The following is a 14,439-nucleotide window of genomic DNA, read 5'->3' as shown; positions in this document are numbered from 1 at the left end:
ATATTAATATAGTTTACTAATGCTGAATATATGCATCTACATATATATAACATATATATACATGTGTGTATATATAAAAATATGTAGATTATATAATACCTAGACATATAAAATATAATATTAATTGAGATTTAAAAAAAATTTTGTTTTCTTTTTGTGTTTAGTTTAGTTTTGGTGTTGCTGTTTTGATTTTGGGGGGGGTTGGGTTTGTTTGTTGGTTTGGTTTTGTTTTGTTGTGTTTTTAAATGCATATTCCTTTCCAACCAAAGATTTATGTTTTCAGATAATCTTATTTTACAGGGAACCCCCTCAGCAGTGCAGGGTGGGGTAAGTAAGGTCTGGCTGCAGCAGATAACTGCTCTGCCATCAGCGATGGCTCTGGCCCCCATCCAGCGAACAGAAGTGGGTGGGCACAAGGGTCACTGCTTCACGTATGTGATAATCCCGGGGGGGTCTCACAATTCAGTTCTTCGCGGCGTTCGTGTGCATGCATTCCCTCTGCAGAGGCAGCTTTTCTTTCTCTTGGGGTATATTTTTTTATTATCAGCAAAGACAACCAGGAAGAAAAAAATGTTGCATTAAAATTAGAACGGAGAGTCGACTGCTGAAGCGCTTTATTTTTTAGATTTTTTTCTGTTGTTGTTTTTAAAGCCTAATTCACCTTAAAGAATCTCAAAACCAGCCTCAAGGGAAAGATTTGTGAATTTTGGTAATGGAAAGCGGTAGCCGCTAGGGCCCAGAGGATATGCAGGGAGGCATTTTCTCTCGCTGGTGCAGCTGAGAGCGAGCGAGAGAGAGCGAGACCTGGAAATGAAAGTAAAGAGATCAGGAGGCACATGGAGGGAGCTGCAGGGGCAGCCGATCCAGAAGCAGAATGCTGCCTTCTATAATTAAATAGCACTTACTATTATTATTACTTCTAGTAATAATACATTAATAATATCTCTAGTAATACAATACCATTTATCAAGGAAAGTTTATGCATAGTGTGGGGGGGGAAACCCGAGGAGAGGTGAGTTCTTTATTTTTATTTTGGGGGGATTATTTTTGTCTTAAATCAATTCTCTGTGTGTTTGTATATGTAGAAAGGGGTGGACTTGAGAAACAAGAAATTCTGGATGTTGCTTCATTAGAAAGTAAAGGTTTCAGATAGTAACTGCATAGATGAAATGTTGTGTAATTGGAAATGTTAAAAAATGTGGTGAAAAATAATACGGGTGAGATTTTGAAGCTAAACCGTCTTCCGCCAAAAATGTGGGGTTTGCAAAAAAAAAAATTGTCAAAGATCCTAATCCCACCCCCTGGAAAAAAATGTGGTAGTCTAAAATTGCATAGCTAGGGGGAAAGACCCTGGGTTTACGTGGAAAACTCAGTATTAATCGCGTTTTTGCCTGTTTGTGTTTTGTCCGTTCGGGATGTGTATTCTGGTCTGTATTTAGGCTGCAGTTTCCCCCTCTTGTTTTATCCAAACCCCATGAAACGGCAGAGAAATCATTTGGAATTGCTTTTTAGATAGACCTTCCGTAGGGTCTTATAAAGTTTATCAAATAAGAAGACTGTGTTTTTTTTGCGTTTTTGGGTTGTGTTTTGTTTGTTTTGGTTTTAATTCTTTAATGTTTTAGACAGTTTCCGGGTGGCAGGGGACGTTATGTGTTTTTTTTTTTTTTTTTTTTTTTTCCTTTTTTTTCTTTTTTTCCTCTTAAAGCCGTCTCCCAGACTCTTGGAGATGCGTGATTTTTATTTAAGCAGATGGGGGATGGGGAAGGAGGAAGAGTATGTTTTGGTTTGTTTTTCTTTTCCCGGGGAAGCCTGGATGTCTCTTGCCGTGGGAGACCCCTCCCAGCAGGGCCGCGGTGTTGGGAGTGTCGGGGTGCCGGCGTTCGGCAGAGTCGCGGGGGTGCGGGAGGCGCCGCCGGCCCCTCTCCGCTCCAGCGGCCGAGTTGGCGCCTCTCCCAGCAGCGGCCTCTACGCAAGGCCGGGGACCGGCGGCCTAGTGCTGGCAGCGGGGGGGAGGAAGCGAGAGAGGGTTCCCGCGCCATCCGTCTGGGAACCAGCCCCCGGATTTAGTTTTTCAAATGAGGCACGGGAATGCGAGCTGGGTGGACAGAAACCCAAGAGCAAGTGCCTTAGGGATAGGCAGCATCACCCCACAGCTCTCTCCTTGCTCCTTGGCTGTGCTGCAGTGGGGGCAGGAGGAAGAGTGGCCTGTGGTACATGAAGATGTTATGTGTAGAACACAAGGTTGAAGGGACTGGAAAATGAGGTAATGGGGGCTGATGTGGTCAATTGAGGCTTTAGCCCCCACCACCATCCCCCTCTCAGGGAAACTTAAGAGTCACTGCTTTTATTTTCAGTGGGGGGTGAGCTGGTTGTTGCTACCTTGCTCTGCATTCACTGGGTGCAGTGAATATTGCTGGGTGCAGCTGGTGGCACCCCAATGACGCCAATGCTGCAAAGCAGGAGTGGTGCTAGTGGGGTGCTGGCATGTGAGATGGTGGCCATGAAAGTTCCTTGGGGCAGCCGGTGCTAGGAGGGACAGAGGAGTCAGCTCTGGTGGGCACAACATAGCGGTGGGGAATCCAAGAGCGGTTTACTGTGAGAAGCAGTGAAACCCAGGGAGTGGGGCATGGCAGAAAGCAGCTGCAGGAGTAAGCAAGAGCCCAGTTTTGTAGTGGGCTCTGCAGTTTGTCCTTTACTTGATGTGTGCCCTGTTAGCTATTCTGCTGCACCACTAAGGTGGCCAAGCAGCAGGCAATGAAAGACTCCCATGTTTCAGACCAGTGTATCCTGGAGCCTTTTTCCTGGGGAGCTCCAGTCTCAGCTCTACAATCTGCCACTTGCAGCTGAGTGTACTAATTTCTAGCTGAAATGTTACAGTCAATGCCTGAAAGTCAGTCAAGTGTCAGTTTGTTGCCATCTCAGAAATACAGTATGGAAAACTTTGCCCAAATTCAGCTCTGGCAGGGTTATGAATAAGAGCTGTGTCCTTGATAAGATAAATTCAAGTCTTTCTGTTCATCTCGTGTTTCTATGATCTACCCATCTAGAGGATATCCACCCAGTTTGTGATTCAGTCACCCAGTTCACTGGCTCATGCTTCCTTCTGAAGGCAAGAAAACCATTTTGCCTGTCTGTAGCATTTTATTCCTGTCTGGCAAATGGTTTGTCATTTATTGACGAACTGTGAATAAAGTTCTCTCTAGGTGCTGGACCAGGTAGGATAAATGTCTCTGGATGGAAAGGATAAGAGCTTTGTAGTGGAGATATAACTACTCAGTATTTGAATTTTGCTGGTGATTTGAGTGGACAAGTCTGGACAGAGAGATTTGGTGGGGGAGAGAAAAAGGACACTTAGTGTTTCATAAAATGTTTTCTACTGTGTTTCTAAAAATATTTGAAAGCCCAAGAAAACAAAAGCTAAACAAGCTTTGCACTTAATTTTGAAGTAGCTGTGGTATAGTGTGCAGCAGAACTGAAGTGTTGCTCATGTGGGTGGCTCACTGTGTGTTGGGTTTGCTGGTGTAACAAGTGCATGGCTTGGTCTGAATGTTAAATGAAACATGGTGAAGGGGCTGGAACGATGAGGGGAGACAGAAGTGACTGAGTTTGCTGGTGAGGTGGTGGAGGAGGAGGTGTGAGGAGCAAAAAGAGGAGTCTGATGGCAGCCTCCTGCAGTGGTTGGGGCGGGCAGGACAGATCAGATGAGGGGTCTGCCACACATGAAGGAGATTGCTGGTCTGGAGTCACATTGAAGGGGAAAGAAAGGTACTTGTTCCTGAGAGGCGTGCAAGAAGTTGTTGGGTAGCAGCACATGGTGAGCGCTTTGAAGGTGTTGCCATGAGAGGATGAGTCTTATGTGCAAAGTCATGACATAAGCTTGGAGGTGTGACAGACCTGTAGCAGAGAAAGCTGGTCACCCACTTGCAGGGAGGGAGGAATGTGTGGCAGCACCAGGGAGCAGCAGTTTAGAGGGGAGATCAGGCCTGTGGTTTATGTTTAAAGAAGGCAGTGGAGGGTTTTGGGTTGAAGAATATTCACTCTGGAAGATGAGAGTAGAACTGCAGAGCATAAACAGCGTGCAGGGCACAGAAGGTTGCCTTTTACCAGGGTTTTGTAGCAAGGATCAAACTGTAGCTGTGTATTGTGGGACCTACAGAGATACAATAGGCTGGTCAGCCATCCAGATGAAGCAAAGGTGGGGATATTCATGCTGGATGCAGTGGCAATAGTGATGAGGAGAGGAAAAAACAGAAGGGGAGCTTTGGGATGCAAGAAGAGTTGGGTAACTCTAGGAAGGAGACATTCTGTAGCCATTCCCAGTAGTCCTTTGGCTGCACTTCAGGTTTGGGTCAGTAGTGTTTGAATGCCCTTCTCTCTGGGCAAGGAACAGTAATCAGTTCTCACTGTCACACAGACTCACATCCTGCTGTGTAGGATGTTTTAGCAGCAGGGTCAGGGTAGCTGTGAGAACAGGTACTGATCTCTTCTTCACTCCTTGCAGAGTGTTTTAAAGGCTGAGCTCAGAAACAGAAGTAGACAATGTGTATCAGAAGCTTTTCAAGGTGGTGATTTGTTTTGTGGATATACACAATTGTATAAAGGTGTGCCATGGCATTTTTGGAATGCAGCCATTGACTTGATGATGACCAGCCAGTGTTCAACTGCCCTCCCCACAGTCACCAATAATCTCCCTTTTCATCAGATCTGTGGGCTTCTGCTTCACTTCCCTGACTTTTGTTCCCTCAAATATGACTCATGGAGCAGCAAGAGCAGGGCTGCACCTCCAGGCAGGGCAAGCAAGTAGCTGAAGGTGATGGCAGTCACCAGCAATGCCTTCATAGGGTACAGTCTCACCACATGTGAACAGTGTAGGCAGAACTAGATGCCAATAGGAGTGGTCCATCAACAGTCCCAGAGAAGATGAAGTGGTGAATCTGGTCCAGGTCTACCCAGCAAGTCCAGTGGTAGGAGATGATGCCAGAGACAGGACTGGAGACAAGCTGCCTGCAGTGGATGTCTAAGGCTTGTCCCAGAGATAGAACTGAGGACAAGTTCACCTACAGCATAGCTCAGACAAGGCAGGACCTGGACCTCTGCTGAAATGGAGCTCCTAGACTATGGACAGAGGGGCATAGGTGGGGGTCCAAGGTGAGGCTGTTCGGAGTGCTTCAAGAGTTTTAGTGTATTCAGCTAGAAATTCTTCCTTCCTCCCTGTGCTCTCCACATGAGCCTTTGGGAGGGTCCACTTGACTCTTTTGCCTCCTCTTCTCCCCCACAGTTTCTCTCTTGTCATTTCCTGTGGAGGCCCTTTCCTCACTCTTGTCTCTGATGGCCCTCACAGTTTCTTACAGTGATCTGGGGTGGCTCTGTCCTCTTTCATGTCTTTCACTGCTGCCTTTGTGGAAATGGTTCCTATCACTCCTCTTCTGCTTCTCTGTTCTCTCTTACTTTCTCTGTCTTTGCAGAATTTCACACAGGGAGAAAAATAAAATTAATTACCTCTCTCCCCTTGTCTACCTCACCGGCCTGTCTCCCTGTATGGTTAGTGATCATATTAACCTCACAATCTCCTTGTTAAATTTCCTTCTTTCTTCCTGATTGCTCATTATCCAGGCTGTTCATGAATCAATGCAGGCCTTCTGTTGATGTTGTACTGAAGTATATCAGCTCTTCTCCATCACTTCTGTTTAAAAGCCTTTGTAGAGATGCTAATCATCCCTCACCTTGTCTGTTGGCTTTCCCTTTCTTGCTGCACTGCCCATCCTGTTCCAAGTTCAGCTGCTTAAAGTCTCCTACCTGCTGGTTGAACCAGATTGCTTCCAAATTTACTGTCTGATGACTTAGAAACTGCACAGTGTCACTTTCAAGCTCTTGCTTCCTTCTGCTGCCACTTTCTTTCACTCCAGTCTTTGCTGCTTCCCCCAGCTGCTCTTGTTGGTAAAGGGCAGGTTCAATTCTACATTTTGTGTGGGGCAGAGCACAATCAATGAGGGCTTGCTGAGTTGTCAGGATTGATTTTTATGTACCTTAAAGGCCCCTTCAACCTGTTCAGACTGAGTGTGTCATGGATACTGCAAGATATCTTAGAATGATAGGGATGGTCTTAATGTAAAAGGGAGCTGGATGAAAATCCTCTCCAAGCTGTTGTAGTGTAGAGGTGGAGAAACTACTTTAGTATCTTCTCAGAGGCAATCCTGTGTTGGGAAGGAACAGGGTCTTCCTCTCCATCTCATTGCAGTGTTTCTGTATTTACTGCCTTTGTCCCCAAGTTCCTATTCCTCAAATGCTGAGTATTATTTGTAGTCACAGCTGGTTGATCTGAAATTTGCTGTCACCAGCAGCTCTGTTTTGCCATAAAGTGCCATCCTTTCTCGCCTTCATTATTCTTTTCTTGTGTGACAGACCTGTGTACATTGGGGAAAGGTCACTGGGGAACTATTCCAAGATTTGCTTCCAAACTGCAGAGGATGGAGTGCAGATAACTCTTGAGCCTTCATAAGGTGCTGCCCACCCCAGTTTAAAGCTCTGCAGGATAGGAGTCTGTTCCCTCTCCAAAGAAGTGTTCCCCAGTCTGTGCTGCTCTTGCCTGCTGATTTTCAGTGTGAAATCCCCATTTGCATGGATTCAGTGCTGTCTTTTTATGTGGACCACAGCAAGCAATTTCATCTCCTTCCTTTGCATCTCCCTTTGTGCTGTACCTCAATAAACCTTATGTAGACAAGGTGTGTTTCATATGCTGTGCAGTAAACCAGTTTAAATTTGTCCCGGATAAATAGTGGTCAGAATTGTATATCATGGGAGGGTCTAGGCACAAATTCCTGAAATGACTGCCAGTGCAGGCAAAGATGGTGTTGGGTTTCTTCCCTTTCCTAGAAGGCAGTCATGATAACAGTTGGTTCCCATTGCTTTATTTACTGGCAGCCTAAGCAGAGAGCTCAAATTGAAGTAATTCCTCTTTGCCCCTGAATCCTGTCAGTGGCATGTGAGAAAAAGCAGATACTTGGTAGCGAGCTGCTTGCCATGCTGTATGTGCAGTGTGGATAAATCATGGGCTTTGCTGTTCAGGGCATCTGGTCTGGAACATTTTGTTAGTAGTAAATTCAGGCACAAACAAAATACTTTGCTGTTTAATTGCCAGCAAGACCTAAAATGACTCACTTTGTGTTGTTTCTTTTTCTTCTTCCTCCACAGCAACCATAATGGAGAGGCAGAAGAGAAAACAAGAAATAGAGAAAGGACTTCAGTTCATTCAGTAAGTGGACAACCTCAGTGTTCCATGTGCATTTGGAGGTGGTCATCTTTCTGTTGAGGATTGCAGGAGCTGTGTTTTTCCTATTCACTGCTTTGGGTTTTCTGCATGGGAAAGAGATACTGTCCTGAGGATTTTGATTGTGATTTTTTTTCAGGGTATTTCTTGTCCTGTTAGAGCTCCCTAAGCTTAAAATTCTGTCATTTTCATTTCCTTTGGTTTTGCCCTCCACAGCAGTTCCAGGATTATCTTTACAGCCAGCATAATACTAATAGTACTTGGACCTTCTACATCATCTTCAGCATGAAGATCTCAAAGTGCTCTCTAAGCAAGGTTATCCCACCTTTGTTAGGAAGGGAGATAGTGTTTCAATTCTGTAGGTGGGGAAACAAGGTACATAACTTGTTAGGCGCCCCATATGGTGCCTATAGGAAAAATAGATAACCTGGGTTCTTTTACAGTTGCCAGCCTGTAATGTAGATGTCTCAGATCACTCTTCTATGAATATTATGTGCCCTTGTAGAGCTTGAGGTGGTTGCTTATGTAGTAGTTACAAATCCTAGTACTTCCTTATAAGATACAGTAGTATTTCTCCCTCCAATGTTTGACTGAGCAGAGGCCTCAAACTCAGGTCCAGGTTCCATGGTGAGTAAGGAAGTAGTAAGATTGTAATCAGATTGGTTTGGGGTTTTTTAAGTTCTACTTTGTGTCCTGCAATTATTATGCCTGAAATCTGTGCTTCTACAGTAGGAAACCCCCTAGATCTTCTATGTTACATATTTATATCCTGTAACATGCCCATGATATTTTCATCTTGGTCTGAGACTAAAATAGGGCTGATAGCTCAGTTTTGGAGAGGTAATTGTGACATTTATATTGGTAGCACTTATAAAAATGCACAAGGTTCTGGGGAAGAAAATAATTTAGAAATATGAGGTGTAGTTCGTGCATCTGGGGCATATCTTGCACTCTGAACCAGGAGCACTGCCTTATGTTGGTTTGTTTTGATGCGAAAGAAGGGAGTCCAAATACATAAGCATCATGAATATTTCTTACAAAGCCATTACATTTCCTGTAGTTAGTTTTAAGGAGTGATTAGAGGAAATCTAAAAAACATTTATTCTGTAACCAGTAAGATCATGTATTTACGGTAGGTGAGAAAAGCTATGAAAGGTGCTGAGGATTCCTCTAGAGCCTATTGATTTGTCCTTGAAGAGAAACAATAAATATATGTGGACCAAGCCTGGATGAATTGGGTGGTTCAGTTTGAAGAGCAGAACCTTTCTCTTAAGTCTTAGTGCTGTTGTAGGGTAGGTGTTATCCTCACAAGCGCTGCCAGTGTTTGTGGTTCAGCCTTCGCCAAGAAAGTTGGAGTTAAATGAACTGAACTCCTGAACCTGCACTGTTTTCTCCCTTCCTTTTGTGGGGTAGGCCTAAAGGCATATGGCTAAGTTAAGGCAGAGAAAAGTGATTGCATTTATATCTGTATGTCTCTGGTCTCACAAAGAATTTGAAGAGGTCTTGGGGTGCCACTCTAGTGCCTCTCATTAGAGCCAGATGCACATAAAATACACTTGTATTCTTCCTGACAGTCTCTCATGGGACTTTATTAAAGATAGTTTTTTTAGGTGACTGTCAGAAGGCACATTACAGAGGATTGTGTATGCACAGAAAAGAAATGAGAATAAGACTCCTCTAGTCTCAAGTCCCTCTTAGACATGACCATTGCTTGACACCACTGTGTCACTGAGCATATTGCTCCCTAACTGGGTTCTCTTTGCCTCAGCTGCCTTTGCAGTGATAAAATGTTCAGTAACTTACTGAGATCACCAGCACAGGACCAGAAAAAGGATCTCTTCATCAGACAAAAGCCCTTGTTTGCATGGATGCCTGTTTCATGAGTATTTTCTTTTCTTTTTCTTCAGGTCCACATTACCCCTAAGCCAAGAAGATTATGAGGTAATGGAGATTTTGTTTGTTAAAGCTGGGAGCCCCCTGGTTAGCAAGATTTGTTCTGTTGCACAGCCGTTAGTTTACATGCCAGAAGTGAAGAATGTGGGATGGTCTGTCACAATTTGCCTGTGACTTAAAGTTTTAAGGTTCTGATGATGACAGCTTTCAGGGAAAGGAGAAGACACTGAAGCATTCAAGAAGAATGGGAATTTGACTGGATTATTCTCCTCTACCAAAAACCTGATGTTTTACAGGAGAGTAGGGATGTAGGAGTATCTTAGTGGGCAAACAGTTTGCTAAAAGATACAGAAAGGAATGGGAAATTGGGAAATCTTCTGTCTCTGAATATCCACTTGAGTCTATCTGTTCTCTCCCTGCTGCCCAGGCCTTTTTGCAGAAGCTGGTGAGAAACTTGTTTGCAGAGGGCAATGATTTGTTCCGAGAGAAGGATTTCAAGCTTTCCCTGGTCCAGTATGTAGAAGGGCTGAATGTGGCGGATTATGCAGCCTCTGACGAGGTGACCATCCCAAAGGAACTCCTCTGCAAGCTCCATGTCAACCGAGCTGCCTGCTACTTTGCCATGGTGAGCACTTTCCCAAGTCATCCCCAGGAGCCAGGGTTGCAGTGCTGTGCAGTTGGAAAAGATGTCATGAGGCATTTCAGCTGGTTTTGTCCACTCCCTGTTCAAACACTGGAGGAGACAACAACACACAGAAAAGTCTGCAATTGCAGAAAAGTCTGCAATCTCCTCACAATTGCACTGTGTCTTGCAAGACCAGAGGAAGGATGTGAGGAGAGGGGGCCAGGCCTAAGGTACTGAAAATGCAGTTCTGCTCTTCAGTGGTGAGGAGTTAGAATCATCCAGTGTCTTCCAGTGTTGAGCAGGAATACTGTTTATTGCTCTGGAGGCTCTTGCCTCCTCCTTTTAGACACTGGAAGACAGTAGGAAGGCTTTGGATCTTGAAGGAACTTGAAGCATACACATGGAAAAGGATTCTGAAATACCCAGTCATTAAAAGGCTGCATGCTTCCATTTTATTAAGGCATGTAACAGCTTTCCTTTATGGCACAACCCCAGAGCCAGCCCATCCTGTTTGTAAGGACACTGAGCCCCCTGAAAATTAGCAAGCAGTCACATAATTAAAGACTTTCAACATGCTCAGGGTAGAAGGAGAGATAAGATAAGGTTGCTCAAGCAGCCTTAGTTCTGTCATTTCTTGACTTTGAAGTGTTTTGAGTTTTGCAAGATTTAACAAAATGTTCTGTTAATGTAGATGTGTTTGCACGCTGGTCTGTGCATGAGTAACATGTACTTCCACCTGCTGCTTGTATTCCTGTTTTCTGCTGAGAGATAGAACATTTGCATACACAGAGAAGGACAAGTTAGCCTGCTATGCCTCAGCTGACTCCAGGTGGTCTGTTCCATGCAGGGGTTGTATGAGAAGGCGCTGGAAGACAGCGAGAAGGCTTTAAGTCTCGACAAGGAGAACATCCGAGCGCTATTCCGGAAAGCCCGTTCCTTAAATGAACTTGGAAGACACAAAGAAGCGTATGAGTGCAACAGCCGATGCTTGCTGTCCCTTCCACATGTAAGTTTTTGACATGCAACTCATCTTGGTTTTTGTGGCTCACAACCTTCCTCTCCTTAACATGCTTAGTGTGAGGCCAGAGGATAGTGGAAGAGAAATTTTGTCTGTTCCCAAGAACATGCTTATGCCCAGAAATTCTGTCTCTGTGACTCAAAGATGTTTGTCCTCACAGTTTCTTCAGGCCAAGTCACCTCTTACAGATAGTGCCAGCCAGGGACACCAGTTAGTGACTGCAGGTTCATGGTCTGTTTGTGAAGAACAAACCCCTACTCTAACAAAGATGAACTAAAGCAATGAGAATGTTTTAATTGGCTGCATTTTTATCTCTAATGGAAGTGACTAGGAGCATGGGATAAATGGGAACTGGAGCTCTGAAAGAAAAACATATATGGTTTTCCTGTGTTGGATACAAATGTCTCACATTTCACTTCCTGATTGCTAAGACAAAGTGATCAAGCTTTTTATTTCTTGAGGAATATGCAAAGGTGTCCTTGACATCACATGGCATAGTTATTTTTGTGTTCCAGGGTGTGTAAATTTTTGCATGTGGAGAGGACTATCTGCATATACTAGGAACTAAGTATTTTCCTGATAGTGCTTTTGAGCATCCTCTTAGGCCAAATATTGATCTGGAAAGCAAATTGTGATTGCATGGATTCAGGTAAACACTTTGCTGATGTTGGTTCTGATCCATCACAGTAATATTATTACAAGAAAATTGCATCCACCTCAGCAGGAGAAGTTAGCTTTCCTTTATATTACTGTTATAGAAGCAATCTTTGAAAGCCTTGATAGCAGTTAGTTATTCCTTTTGTATAGCTTGTAAATTCTAGCTTCTTTGACTTGGCAGAACAGGGTGACCAAAACACATTAAAGTTAACATGTTTGGGGAGTCCCAATGAACTGTTTTATAAACAAACCCTTTGATTGACAAAAGCATCTAATGTAGGTGTTCTTGTAAAGCTATATGTGGCTATATTTTACATTGTAGTTTAGCCACTTGATTTAATTTATATTTTAACAATATAGTTATGTTTACATAGCTGCCATTTTTTAATTATCATTATTTTATCAAACTTCTCTGTGCCAGGAAAATTCAGCCTAAAGCACCATATTGAGTGATCTGTGTTTCCTATTCTAAACAATTCAGCCTTGTAAATTAACATACCCCATTGTCTTATTGCCTGCTTAACAGAAATCAGAAGCCTTCTCTGCATCAAAGGCAAGTCATGCTATCCATCATTTCACTCTTCTTTCCATTACTCTCTGGAGGACATGGATACTTCCATCTTCGCATTGCTGTAATTGCTGAGAACTTTGTTGTGGTCAGAACAGACCCTGTCTTAAAACTTCTGATGATAAAGGATGTGCCACTCACTTAGCTCACTGTCTATCAGCATTAACTTATGTCTGGGTGCAGATACTCAGTGCTGCTAGTTTGCAGAAGTTCTCAGTATGGTGAAGTTAATACTGGTACGCTTGGGTGCTTTACTGTACGCATCGGGTGCTTTAGAAGAAGAAATGGACAAGCTAGATTTTGTTTTCACTGGGTTCAGTGAAGATGGTGCCAAGACTAATGTTGAGGGTGTGGGGGAACACAATCAAAAAATGGCACTCCATATTGAAGGGAAAAGTTACTGACATGGTGGGCTGGAAGAACCAGAGGCTTCTCAGCTGTTCTAAGGGAAAGGACTCAACCTGCAAGGAGAAGGAGATTGGAAAGACCAGCATGGCAAGTAGAGAGAAGAGGGCAAGCTTCAAGGTTAGACATGAGGGGGGAAATGTTAGAAGTTTAAGGAGGCCTATCACAACAGATTGGGCAGATAGATACTTTTTTTTTTTTGAAAAAACTGTTGAAGTACTCTGAAATTTTTGCAAACAGGGAGAGAGAGGAAAACAGAAGGAAACAGTTGCTGGTGATACATAAATGTAGAAGACTGTGGCAGGTTGTTAGTCTGGGCAGGAAGCCCATGGTGGTGTGTGAGTGGGCATGGACACTGGGCAGGGAGGATGGTAAAATGCCACACAATGGGGAAAGCAGAAGATTTGCTTGACTAAGCTGAGGCAGTTTAGCTGGAGCTGGAGACAGTCAAAATGCCTTCTAGCTAGTAGGTTGAAAACTGAGACTTGGTTTCAGCTTTAAAAACAAACAAGCAAAACAGGCTAGTGGGTACTGTCTGCATATCAAAACTGATGATTAACTCTGCAGCTGGCAGAGAGGGAAGACATGCAGTCTCCTTCCCAGGCATGGAGACCTTGCAGAAGCTGTATCAGCAGCCAGCCTTGGCAGCTCCTTCAGCCAACTTGCCTGCAGGACTCCTGAACCCTGTTTTTGCAAAGTGGATGCTTTGTTGGAAGCAGGTACTTGATTGTGATTTTCTGCAGCATTGAATGAGTGTAGGGCAAAACTCCTGGTGCAACTGCAACATCTTGGCAGGACTAAATTACAAGAATGCTGAAGTCTGTGTGGACTCTCCTGGGGCTGTTCTGGAAATTATCTATCTGCTGCTGTCTGAAATTGAGGCTTGGTGCAGCCCAATGTGCATAACTGCATTCCTCTTTATTTCATTCTGTGTGCCACAAAGGCAAAACTGAAAGTGTCCCATCAATGGTTTTGTCCCCAGGATGAAAGTGTCACACAACTGGGACAGGAGCTTGCCCAGAAGCTGGGACTGAGGGTTCGAAAAGCATACAAAAGACCTCAGGTATGACTTATTTTGTCTTAGAGGCTATCCTTTGCTCGTACAAATTTACTTTTGCAGAAGTGGTAGGTGCTGCTCTGCAGTTACAGACATGTGTACACAACCCTGCAAACTCTAGCAGGCTGCTTGCAACCCTCCTTGTCCTGACCCCCTGACTCACTTTGCCTTGATCTATTTGTAACCCCAGTGCTGCTCTGTGTCTACTGCCGGAATGTTTTCTGAGCCCTCAGCTGGTGCTGCAGGAGAAACTTCTGATGTAGTAGATGCCTATTGTGTTTTTTGCAGGAGAGGAACACCTGATCCCAAAGCAGGTTTTGCATCACAATCCTCTCCTGTTATGAGAAGGATGGGATCCTCTGCTGCACTGGAGGCATGACTGGTTTTGTAGTGCAGTGGATCATGAAGGGTTCCTGCCCCATTTCTAGGCATACACTTCTTTGTGCTGGGGGAAAGGCTTGGCTTTGGGAGAACAATGGGTACACACCTGGTCAGAAGCTAATTTGACACCAGTGGCTGGATCCATAACTTGGCTCTACAAGGACGTGCTGTAGGTGATTAAATGTATACCCTGGAATGGAGCTAGAGGGCGTTAGGCCACTGCTAGCCTTAAAGCTGCTCTCCCATAAAGCTGCCCTCCCATAAAGCTGCCCTCCCATAAAACTGCCTTGGTCGCAGATTTTGTTCTCAGGAACAGAGAACATGAGCTAGTAGTGGAAGCTGACGTTTGCATTTGCATCCTTGGCCCCAAGCACGGGGGTGTGTTAAACAAACAGCATGTTCCACCTGCAGAGGGGCACCTCTGTAGCATGAGGTGGAGTGATCGGTAGGCATCTGGTTTGCAGAGAGCTTTTGGGTAAACCTGTCTGTAACATGTGAATCCTCTCCCCAACAAACTTCATGTGTGATTTTCCTACCCTGAGAAAACTCCTTGATCTCATAGCAGCTT

General features: G+C 44.3%; 1 protein-coding gene across 12 annotated transcripts in view; it reads left to right on the top strand.

Moving 5' to 3' along the window:
• The first annotated feature begins 308 nt into the window (after positions 1–308).
• The window catches only part of ZC3H7B (zinc finger CCCH-type containing 7B), a 47,879-nt gene continuing 33,748 nt past the window's right edge, over positions 309–14,439 (top strand). For 6 of the 12 annotated variants that reach the window (XM_053942290.1, XM_053942279.1, XM_053942289.1 and 3 more), the window contains exons 1-6: positions 444–527; positions 7,192–7,252; positions 9,175–9,208; positions 9,588–9,785; positions 10,633–10,791; positions 13,416–13,496. In XM_053942290.1, the coding sequence (XP_053798265.1) occupies positions 488–527; positions 7,192–7,252; positions 9,175–9,208; positions 9,588–9,785; positions 10,633–10,791; positions 13,416–13,496 (573 nt within the window). In that variant the 5' untranslated portion in view covers positions 444–487. The other 6 variants (XM_053942283.1, XM_053942287.1, XM_053942286.1 and 3 more) reach the window with 6 other exon arrangements.

Source organism: Vidua chalybeata, chromosome 5, assembly GCF_026979565.1.
Source record: "Vidua chalybeata isolate OUT-0048 chromosome 5, bVidCha1 merged haplotype, whole genome shotgun sequence".
Lineage (NCBI taxonomy): Eukaryota > Metazoa > Chordata > Aves > Passeriformes > Viduidae > Vidua > Vidua chalybeata.
Note: the sequence above shows the minus strand (reverse complement) of the source record. Positions and strands in the feature narration are given on the sequence as shown.